Raw genomic sequence first — 12,520 nt, forward strand, 5'->3', positions numbered from 1 at the left:
CATTCTGCTTTTTATTTCTTTATTTATTGTTGCTGTGTATTATCATCACGTTGCTCTGTTAGGTTGATGTGAGGGAAGAGGCGGGTGTAATTGTGCCGTAATAAAAGCAGCCCTGAAACGCTACAGATAAAGTTTCATATATGAAATGAAATGAAATGAGATTGGGTTGTAATTTTTTTTTGCCGATCGTTCAGGCAGAGGTAAAATTGCTTCTGCCTTTTTTTTTTTTTTTTTTTTTGACAACCACATTTAAACTAGCTATCTGAATCCTTCCAGTTTTATACTGATGATAAAACCTCTCTCTCTCTCTTTCTCTCTCTCTCTCTCTCTCTCTCTCTCTCTCTCTTTATTGTACATTTGGGAGTGATGAATTGTTTGTTAGCTCTTTAATGTATTTGTTTCTGTCTCTGTCAGATCTGGCAGTGTGGTGGGACGCTAGAGATTGTGACGTGTTCTCACGTGGGACACGTTTTCCGTAAGGCCACGCCATATACGTTCCCCGGTGGCACAGGCCAGATCATCAACAAGAACAACAGACGCCTGGCCGAGGTGTGGATGGATGAGTTTAAGAATTTCTTCTACATCATTTCACCTGGTGAGTTCCACACCATTACACAAACCCCTCACTTTTTCTCCCTCCATCTGTCTCTCTCTTCTGTTTGTCTGCTAATCTCTTCTCCTTCTTTCTCATCCTTCACACACACACATATGCCCACAATAGCCCCTCCTCATTCTGTCTATCCCTCTGTCTGTCTGCATCTCTCTGTTGCTCTCTCTCTCTCGCTCTCGCTCTCTCACACACACACACACAAGCGCACACACACACAATACCTGACACCTCTCTGTCTCTCTCAGGGATATTAGGGTATTTTTGTCTTGGATGGCAGGGCTTTATTGACACAAAGATGGAACATAATGGATATTAATGTCATTGTCAATATTTCCCATAGCAGCCTGAAGCATTGTGTGTGTGTGTGTGTGGGTGTTAAATAAATTGGAAGAGATCTCAATTGCCTCTGCTTAGAGGTGTTTCCTCTTTTTGAATTTGTTCAATCTCTTAAAACAATGTTCCCTTTTTAATAAATATTCTGTTTTTTTTTTTCTTTTTGTTCCTCCTATGTAACTGACTGAGTTATGCTTTTTACTATTGTGTGTGTGTGTGTGTGTGTGTGTGTGTGTGTGTGTAGGAGTGACGAAAGTGGACTATGGGGACGTCTCATCCAGGACAGCCTTGAGACAGAAGCTGCAGTGTAAGCCATTCTCCTGGTACCTCGAGAACATCTATCCTGACTCCCAGATCCCACGCCATTACTACTCCCTGGGAGAGGTAATACACACACACACACACACACACACACACACACACACATACATACGGGGTGCAATTTAAATACAGTGTAAGACATGTATCATGTTGCACACAACCACACGCAGGACTGTGCTATTAAGGCAAGTGAGTGAGGAAGAAATGAGAAGTGAAAGAAACAAATATAGACTATACTCTCTCTCTCTCTCTCTCTCTCTCTCTCACATTATTAGATTATTAGTATTCCACCACTACTCATCTGTTCCTTCTCTTTGTCTCCCACACTCTATCAGTCTGTCTCTGTCCTCTCTCGCTCATGTGACTATCTGTGCTATTTATTTATTTTTATCTATTTTGTTGCTCCCATCTCTCTCTCTCTCTCTCTCTCTCTCTCTCTCTCTCTCTCTCTCTCTCTCTCTCTCTCTTCCTCACAAAGAAACCATGTGCGTTGTCATTGATGTGTGACACGTTGTCCATCTTCTCACTTTCTTCTGCTGACACTTTCGTCCTCCGTCTGTCCATCACTCTGACGTTTGTTGTTGCCCTGTGATGTCAGAGACACACTTTGAGGTCTCTCTCTGGCATTTCATCTTCTTTCACACGTGACAGGAAGCCTGACACTTGTCTGTGTGTGCAGGGTGTGATGCGTCCGTAAAATATAGCCAATCAAACTAGGTGTGGCTGAGACTGAAGGCCATTGAACTTTGTTATTGGCTGAGGTTAAAAAGGATTGCAAAATGTGTTTGGTCCTGAGGGGAAGATTTGAAAGAGTGCAACGAATCCTGTGTGTGTGTGTGTGTGTATTTGTGTGTATACGTTGGTGTGTATGTCCGTGTGTGTATGCTCACGTGTGTGTGTATACATGTATGTGTGCATGTGTGTGTGTATGTATACATGTGTGGGTGTGTGTATACTTGTGTTGGGGTGTGTTTGTGTGTATATGTGTGTGTGTACATGGTTCACTTATCTCAGTGTGTGTGCACTCCTCCACTGCTGTGTGAATGTATTTCTATAATTAGTGATGTTTACATGTTTGACACAAGGCCAGCAGTGAACACTTTTATTTATGTCTGTGCAAAGCAAAGCTCCCACAGAAATATATTTCATCAGTGTGCCAGCTTCAGCATGCAGCAGAGCGACCAAGCACAACAGCAGTATTTCATTTCTACATACACAGCTAGTTTTTAACGTGTCCATGTATCTTACAGATCCGTAACGTGGAGACTAACCAGTGTCTGGATAACATGGCTCGGAAAGAGAATGAAAAAGTGGGCATCTTCAATTGTCACGGAATGGGAGGCAACCAGGTGAGGAGGATTTCTCCTGTCTCTTCTTTCTAGCTCATCATTTTATAATTACCCTGCTGAGCAGAGAAAATGCTCATGTCTCTCTCTCTCTGTGTTTGTGTGTGTGTGTGTGTGGTGTCTGCAGGTTTTTTCATACACAGCCAATAAGGAGATTCGAACAGACGACCTGTGTCTAGACGTGTCCAAACTGAACGGGCCTGTAATGATGCTCAAGTGCCATCATCTGAAAGGCAACCAGCTGTGGGAGTACGATCCTCTGGTGAGTGTGTGGAGTCAGTAACAGAATTACTGTCATTCACAAATGAATAAGATCTGGATTAAGCGAAACTGCGAGCGCAAACATACAGTAGAGAGGTTTTATTCCAGTGCTGTATAAGTAAGTGGTCGGTCTTTAATAAGGTCATACAGGGTACACTTAGATCCATGCAGAACATTTTAAACTTTTTTATATCTTGATGAAAGATTGGTCGCAGCCCCCTGACAGAGGCAAATATGTTTTAAGCTAAAATATTCCATGTAGTGGTGCTCACAGGTTAAGGGGTTAGACTAATTTTCAGAAAGCCATGAGTTAAAAGCCAAGCATGCCCAGTCTGCCTCTGCTGAGCCCTTGAGCAAGGCCCTTAACCCTCAACTGTTCAGCTGTATAAATGAGATAAGCACAAGTCCCTCTGGATAAGGACGTTGGCTACACGCTGTAAATGTAAATGTGAAGTAGAGCCTCTGCGCCACTAGCTGTGATGTTGGGCAAGACCAAAACATCTGACCACAGCACACATCTGATTTCAGGCTCTGGTTTCTAGACTAGTTTTTCTCTGAGGAAGGACTTCCTTTGTGCTCAGCTCATCTAAACATCTGGCTGTTACGAAGGTGGTGATAAATATTTGATGAAAAATGGATGTAAACTCTACTGTACAATTCTTATACAGTGCTCTTATCACTAGCGTGCTCATTATGTGGAAGGGCAGTTTTATTTATTTATTTATTTATTTATTATTATTATTATTATTATTATTATGGTTTCTTTGTGCATGTGTTGAAAAATGCTCAAAAGGGAAAATAGATTTTCTGTAAGTCAACAATCACTTTTAAAATAATTAAATAATTAGATTAAATAGATTAAATGCATGCATTTTTAAATAAGTAAAATGTATTTATGTAGTAATTGGTGGTGCCAATAATTATGGCATTAGTAGTCTTTAAAAATTCCTAGGTGAATTATTGTTTGCTGATGATGGATAAACAATTAATCCATGTGGAGAAAAATTCATCATTATTATACAGTAATTATATTATAGAGCAACCACTAGCAGTCCACTAGCAGTCTAACAAAGCAATAGCATCCATATGGAAACCATAGCAACTGCCGGCAACACCCTAGCAACCATCTAATACACCATAAGTATTGAAACACCCTTTCAACCACCAGGACTACCATAGCAAGCACCTCGTAAGCACCTGGAATACAGTATACTTGTATAGTATAGTGTCATTCATGTCTGTACCTTTGAGAGTCACAAACTGCTGGAACCAAATTCCTTGTGTGTGTCAACACACTTGGCCAATAATTCTGATTCTGATTCTGAGTAGCAACCACTAGAAATACCTGTCACACCATAGCAACCAACAGGAACCCCATAGCTATGACCTGGTAACACAATACGAACCACTAGGACAACCATCGCAAGCATCTAGCAACCATCCGGAACCAGCAGTTATCTGGAATACAGTAATACCTGTATTCCGCCTAGCAACACCCTAACAACCACATAAGATTACATAGCAACCATTTAACCTTCTGAAACCATAGCTACCACCTAGCAACATCCTAGAGATCACTAGCTATTGTCTGGCAAACCAAAGATACCATCCGCATTTAGCAGAGTAAGCCCCGTGCAAACACCTACAATAACTTAAAACCAGTGTTGTAATGTAACGGAGTACAAATACTTCGTTACTGTACTTAAGTAGAAATGTCACGTATCTGTACTTTACTATGCTATTTAAATTTGTCAGCTTTCACTTTTACTCCACTACATTTCCTAGATAAAATGTATACTTTTACTCCGCTATATTTCCACTAAGCATCTTCGTTACTCGTTACTACAAAATAAAATCAGAAGAAACGTGTGCGACTGCAATAAGGGCGGTTTGGCGAATTACTGCTCCTAGATTGCATTACGCTGCTCCGCATGTTCTACGGAGAAGCACAGGGACGCGCAACGTGCACGCGCAGTCAGAGCTGGAGGCGTTTATCTGTAACGTTAATCGGCGGAAATCAGGCTACCAAAAGCAGTGAAATTTCACTATTCTTATTACCAGAGTTAATAGCACAAACAAAATATTAATGCAAACAATCCATTCAATACTAAATAAAAATAACATTTATTGATTTGGTCTTTGTCTTGTGAATATTTTTTATTATTGACTGCATTCATTGGACACACTGTTTGTAGAGAATGCACACATACATGAACTGATCTGATTCAAGACTGGCATCATTACATCATGCATAAAATTTTGGTGTCCACTTTTGCCATTTAATAATACCATAACCTTTGGCTTACTGTGTAGTCATATAATATATAATATAAAACTCTTCTTGTTTTAAATTCTCACTGAGGGCTAAAACCCTAAAGATGAAATCCTAGAACCGCCCCTGCTCTTATGCCTACCGAAAATCACTGAGATTTTACTTTTTACTTCAAATACTTCAGAAATATCAGAAAATGACTTTTGATACTTAAGTACAGTATATATCAGATACTTTAAGACTTTTACTTGAGTAATATTCTAAAAGGTAACTTTCACTTCTACCAAAGTCTTTTTCTAGTACTTTAATACTTGTACTTTTACTCAAGTATTGCTTTCTAGTACAGTACTTTATACAACACTGCTTAAAACCACATGGCAATAACCTGTCAACCAACTAGCAACACCCCAACAAACACATGGAATAGTGTATTAGCAAAGCCCTAGCAACTTCGTACCATCACCAGGGGACTTGCTCATGCTGCTTTGCCTTTTCTTCAGGAAATGCACTGGAGTTTTGTTTACATTATACACACAGACACACACAATGCAGTGTTGGAGGTATGGTGGTCTGCTATGTTGGAGGTATGGTGGTATTACTTGTAATGAGCAAGCTGTCCCAGATTATATATCCCAGTGATGTTGAGTGAGTTATAAAGCTGCTGCATTGCACAGACAAACAGAGAGAGATTAGAACACGGCCAGGCTGAATAACACTGTACATTCTGCTGAAGCCATCACTGGTTTCTCTGCCTCTAATCCCTGCCTCTCCTCATCATCATCACACTGGCCTTATTCCTGGGAGGTGGGGGTGAAGGACTAAAACAGAAGCCTGCAGCAGACTTTTCACTGTCGATTAAAGTTCTGTTTTAGACACGGAGAGAGGAGGAGGGCGAGCAAGGGAGGAAAGGGAGAGAAAGAGAGAGAGAGTGACAAAGATCACTTGTCAAAGCTACTACCTCCACTGCATGTTTTAGCATAAATTACCATCACTTACAAACTGAGGTAGGTGTGTGTCTTTGTGTTGGTTTGGTGCCTGTGTGTGTCGGTCAGTGTCTACACAGACACTGTATGTGTGTCAGTGTGTGTGCCGGTCGGTGTCTGTCGGTCAGTGTCTACACAGACACTGTGTGTTTGTCTGTGTGTGCCAGTCGGTGTCTGTGTGTGTGCCGGTCGGTGTGTGTGCCCCTTCGGTGTCTGTGTGTCGGTCAGTGTCTACACAGGCACTGTGTGTGTGCCAGTCGGTGTCTCTGTGTGTGTGTGTGTGTGCCGGTCGGTGTCCGTGTGTGTTGGTCAGTGTCTACAGGTCGGTGTCTGTGTGTGTGTGCTGGTCGGTGTCTGTGTGTGTGTGCCGGTCTGTCCGTGTGTGCTGGTCGTTGTCCGTGTGTGCCGGTCGGTGTCCGTGTGTGTTAGTCAGTGTCTACACAGACACTGTGTGTGTGCTGGTCGGTGTCTGTGTGTGTGTGCCGGTCTGTGTGTGTGTGCTGGTCGTTGTCCGTGTGTGCCGGTCGGTGTCCGTGTGTGTTAGTCAGTGTCTACACAGACACTGTGTGTGTGCTGGTCGATGTCCGTGTGTGTGTGTGCCGGTCGGTGTCTGTGTGTGCTGGTCGGTGTCTGTGTGTGCCGGTCGGTGTCTGTGTGTGTGTGTGTGGTTTGGTCTGGTTTGCTGATGTTATCAGTGATTAGGCTGCTTCTTATGGCAAGTCATCACCACTATTTAATTAGGATTTCTCATTGATGTGTGATGGTAGCTTTCGCTTTTTGTGTGTGTGTAAATCTATGGCTTAATGGACACAACCCTGGGCAACTTAATGGATTTTTTTAAGGTTCAAATAATCTTGTGAAATAAGTAGTTATTAGATACATAGATACAAACATACATACATACATACAGTACATACATACATACATACATACATACAGTACATACATACATACAGTACATACATACATACATACATACATACAGTACATACATACAGTACATACATACATACATACACACACATACATACATACATACAGTACATACATACAGTACATACATACATACATACATACATACAGTACATACATACATACATACATACAGTACATACATACATACAGTACGTACATACATACATACATACATACAGTACATACATACATACATACATACATACATACATACAGTACATACATACATACATACATACAGTACATACATACATACATACATAGATAGATACAGTACATACATGGATACATACATACATACATACAGTACATACATACATACATACATACATACATACATACAGTACATACATACATACATACATACATACATAGATAGATACAGTACATACATGGATACATACATACATACATACAGTACATACATACATACATACATACATACATACAGTACATACATACATACATACATACATACAGTACATACATACATACATACATACAGTACATACATACATACATACAGTACATACATACATACATACATACATACAGTACATACATACATACATACATACATACATACATACATACAGTACATACATACATACATACATACAGTACATACATACATACATACATAGATAGATACAGTACATACATGGATACATACATACATACATACAGTACATACATACATACATACATACATACATACAGTACATACATACATACATACATACATACATACATAGATAGATACAGTACATACATGGATACATACATACATACATACAGTACATACATACATACATACATACATACATACATACATACATACATACAGTACATACATACATACATACATACATACATACATACCTTTTCTTTTGTATGTGCAGTTTGCCTGCTCTCCCCCATGTTTGGGGGTTTTCTCTGGGTACTCTGCTTTTCTCCCCAGTCCAACATCCAAAATGTCTGTGTGTGAGACTATGTCCTATGATGGGTTGTGTCCCGTGTTCCACACAACCCTGAGTATGATCAGCGTTACAGAAAATGAATGGATGGATAGACAATAGGAACATTTTTGCTCTTCCGGTCATCTGAAATGAACATGCAGCTGAGGAAAGGAAACACTCAGCAAACGTACCGATCTAACGTTAGCTACACACTCACAGGATCCACCAGACCCTTGTTGCTTTGGTAACAGTGATTTTAAACTTGCTTACGCTTGCATGTACATTTTTTTTATAAATTAAACAGACCCATGGAGTTTAAAGAATCTCCATTTTATTATATATTGAATAAAATTCTATATATTGAATCTGCAATTGAAAGAAACGGTTCAGATGAATTCAATGTTTGTATATGAGCAGAAGTCACTTCATTCAACTTAAACCCCGGAACTGTGTGAAAGTTTCATGCTTTTCAAAGGCAGCAGAGAGAGTTTGTTTCTATGGTAACAGTTTATGTCTATGGTGAAGGTACATACAGTAAATCTCACATGATCTGAAACCTCAGTTTCCTTAAACCGTAATCATGAACATGAGAAAGGCCTGTGTGACATTAATGCCTGCTGCTGCTGCTGCTGCTGCTGAAATGATGCATTAACTGAGATAACAACCACACGAACTGAAATTGACAATGTGCATCAGAGTGTAAACACACACACACACACACACACACACACACACACACGTGACAACTAAACGTTGTGCTGATGGATTTATGTGACCTGTGTTCACACTGCCATGGAATAAACTAATCACATATATAACAGCTTTAACTGCAATGTAAACATAACACACAAACATTGTTCTCTCTCTTCTCTCTCTCTCTCTCTCTCTCTCTCTGTAATCTTTTAACTCACATGATATGGTCTTACGAGGGCAAGTACTAGGTGATACATTTTCTGATAGAGCAAAGCTAAAAAAAAGCAGTTTACTGTAGCAGAAGGAAAACATTGAACCCGGGTCAGGACTTTCTCTCCGTGTTCCTATTTATTTATTTATTTATTTTTTCGAAACCGAAGCAAGGATTCGGTTTGATTTTTAAAGTCTCTCATTCAATGCCAAGCTTGGCAGCCTTTGAAAGAGTGTGGGATTTCAGAGGAGCTCTCTTTACTATTAATAATGATTACCTAGCCTTTTTCTGACTTGTTAAAATTCTCTCTCTCTCTCTCTCTCTCTCTCTCTCTCTGTCTATCTGTCTGTCTGCAGAAGCTGACCCTGGTGCACGTGAACAGTAATCAGTGTCTGGATAAAGCGTCGGAGGACGACAGCCAGGTGCCCAGCGTCAGAGACTGCAGCGGCAGCCGCTCGCAACAGTGGCTCCTGCGCAATGTCACACTGCCCGAAATCTTCTGAGCACACAGCGCACGCACATGAGGACGGACAGAGAGACGCACGGATGAACGGACACACTCTTCACACCAGCTCTGGTGGCGTTAGAAGAAAAGGAGAGCGAACGAGGGAAGGAGGGAGTGAGCTAGATAGGGAGAAAGCTGGATGATCTCTCTACACTATCCTTTTACTTACCAATGGTGTGGTCTTGAGGCAGAGCCAAAATAACAGACTTACACATGTACATTAATCTCCCCATCACTCCACTTCACTGACACCCACACAGAGCTGGAGAAAGAGAGAAGAAGAAGAAGAGACTGTATTTAACGCAGAGAAACTTAGGATCTGTGGCCTTGTCTTCCTTTAAGGAGCAGAGGGTGATTAGGTGATGTTTACCAGTTGCCTCCTTTTTAGAATATCAGAATATTGTGTGCATGTGCACGCACGTGTGTGTGTGTGTGTGTGGCTGAAACAGGGACACTGTATGTGTGGCTACACTCTTGCTTTTTATTTAATTCGTTCACAAGTTTAACAAGCATCGAGCACATTCAGATGGCAACACATATCAGTAGCTGCTTTCCTCATCTGTTCTCTGATTGGTCAACGTAGGAGCCATGGACTTCCTCTACGACGTAGATTCATCTAATCCTCTAATTAAGGACGAACATAAAATATCAGATTAGCGACCAGAGAACAGGGTGACCGTCTTAATCAAGAATTACGTCGAATCTTTTGTCTGTTATATAGATTTTTTTTTTTTTTTTTTTTAGCCTCAGTCATTCCTTGAATTTTAAACGTATTTACTTTAGGTGCTGTTTGCAAATGTGTTTTTTTTTTTTTTTTTGCTTTCTCTGTATTTAAGTCCCTCTGGTTAGTAACAGTTACGTTCTACTTAGACATAGGGATTTCTTTAAGGAGCGAGAGAGCCGTTATTTTGACATGGAATCATGTATCAGTTACAAATTTAAGGGCTTAGCCTTGACACCATGTGTGTGTGTGTGCATTTTCTTTTTTCTGTATGGAAATTGTTACTGTTTTATGTGTGTGTAAATCCTGTATTTAAATCCACACACACACACACAGCATCACTTTGGTTTGTTTTGTTTTTATAACCTGTGCAAAGGCCAAAAGAGATTCAGTTAGCATAATACTTATTTTACTGATTTATTTCATTCAGTTATTCACTCATTTAATTGACTTTTTGTATTGCTTTGTAAAATCGTGTGATTCGTTAAAGTTTTGTGTCTGTACTTTGTTCTCATATCAATGGAGGCTGCAAAAAAAAAAGAAAAAAGAGATAAAAAAAAAAAGAGAATGCTGCTTAGCACTGACTGTGGATGTGAAAGACAGACGCCCTGCTCCCCGCTTCAACGTCTCACCCTCTGCTATCTGGACAAAGGACAAACAGGACATTTTCTCACAGGATAGAGACTCGGACGGCATGATGGAAAGGAATAAGAGCAAGCGGATACTCTTTTGTGTGTGTAGTAGGTCAGAAAGGGACATCAGAGAGTTCTACCCATCATCCCACTCCTTTAGTCCCTTATGGACAACTAGAGTTTACACAGATTTTCCCCCTTCCTCTGATGTGACCGGGTTTCATCTCTACAGAGGTGTGTGTGTGTGTGTGTGTGAGAGAGAGAGAGAGAGAGAGCAACAGCAGCATGCATGTGTGTTAATGTTTTTAACTGTCAGAGGGATTATTTTTTTTTTCTTTAAAGCTGAATGATGGTGTGGCCTGATGATTGACAGGACACAGAACACAGAGCTTGATCCACAGGCTGGAGAAATAAACTAGAGGAAGTTTACAGTCCAGCAGATCTGCTATGCCATGGTCTGTTTTTTTTTTACACACACAAACATACACAATTACATAATTAGAGCATAGTAGTATATAAAAGGGGCAGCTCCTCCTCCTCCTCCTCCTCCACCAACCACTCTCACCCTAACCATAAGCCTGTCCCCTACCTCCATGTAATGACTGACACTTCATTGGCATCTCTGATATAAACTCTTCGCCCCTTTTCTCATCTCTAAAGCGTTAGTGATGTTTCGGTTGTGTGGAAGCTGCACCTTCGCTTTCTCTCAAGGTGAGTAGAGAATGTTTGGGGTTCGTTGTGAAATCAAATCTATTCATAAATCCAGTACACCTGCTCATTCACAGTCACAATGTGAATAACACAGCACTATCACTAAACTCGGGTATTGAGAGAGGGGGGAAAAAGGTGCCAGATGAACTGCTTTAAGTGCTTTAGAAGCTGTTGATCTCTTGGTAGTTTCACCTTCAACCATCTGTAGAGTTTATTGTGAATGGAGCAAAAGAAAAACGTCACCTGGGATTTTTGTGTGTGTGTGAGAGAGAGATTTTTCCAGTTTCAGTGAGTCTGTGCCTCATGCAGAGTCAGATTGTTGTTCCTGACTGATGCTAGTGGAACTTAATGTGATCTTTTAAACCTGTCCTTCTGCTCACTGTGGATGTAAAGAGTGGATATTTGAGTTAATGTTCTCTCTTTTACCAGCAAGCTCGCTGTCTCTCTCTCTCTCTCTCTCTCTCTCTCTCACTCTATCTCGCTCTCTCTCACTCTATCTCGCTCTCATATACTTAAGAATTGTGCTCCTGCTAGGTGAAGTAGCAAGTGTGCGTGTCATCTATCCATCCATCCTCTCTCTCTCTCAAAATATAATATATATATATATATACACACACATACATACACACACACACACACGAGAGAGAGAGAGATTTATTTTTCCATTCTATGTAAACTGTTATGGAGACAATTTCAGATCATCAGCATTTTCTGAAAAACTCAAAGCAGCCCATGGGGCACACAGATAAACTCACAGAGCTCAAACTGTTCTCCATCCTGATATTTGATGTCAATGTTAACTGCAGCTGTTGAACTGTAGGGATCTTATTGTGACATTCGTGCAGCTGTCACATGATTGAATGATTGAATAGCTGCATGAGTGAGTAATGGTGTTCCTACTAAAGTGGCTGGGGAATGTATAGTGTATAGCACTAGCTGCTAATAAACACAGTAAAGAAAGACACGACGGCTATCACGAGGTCTGGT

The 12,520-nt window shown here is 40.5% G+C and overlaps 1 protein-coding gene across 6 annotated transcripts in view; it reads left to right on the top strand.

Annotated features, from left to right (window-relative positions):
• galnt1 (UDP-N-acetyl-alpha-D-galactosamine:polypeptide N-acetylgalactosaminyltransferase 1) overlaps positions 1 to 11,263 on the top strand; it is a 117,184-nt gene extending 105,921 nt beyond the window's left edge. For all 6 annotated transcript variants that reach the window (XM_060861431.1, XM_060861428.1, XM_060861430.1 and 3 more), the window contains 5 exons: positions 415 to 595; positions 1,188 to 1,327; positions 2,515 to 2,613; positions 2,738 to 2,872; positions 9,321 to 11,263. In XM_060861431.1, coding sequence (XP_060717414.1) covers positions 415 to 595; positions 1,188 to 1,327; positions 2,515 to 2,613; positions 2,738 to 2,872; positions 9,321 to 9,467 — 702 coding nt within the window. In that variant the 3' untranslated portion in view covers positions 9,468 to 11,263. The remainder of the gene's footprint in view (positions 1 to 414; positions 596 to 1,187; positions 1,328 to 2,514; positions 2,614 to 2,737; positions 2,873 to 9,320) is intronic.
• Positions 11,264 to 12,520: the final 1,257 nt, after the last annotated feature.

Source organism: Tachysurus vachellii, chromosome 25, assembly GCF_030014155.1.
Source record: "Tachysurus vachellii isolate PV-2020 chromosome 25, HZAU_Pvac_v1, whole genome shotgun sequence".
NCBI lineage: Eukaryota > Metazoa > Chordata > Actinopteri > Siluriformes > Bagridae > Tachysurus > Tachysurus vachellii.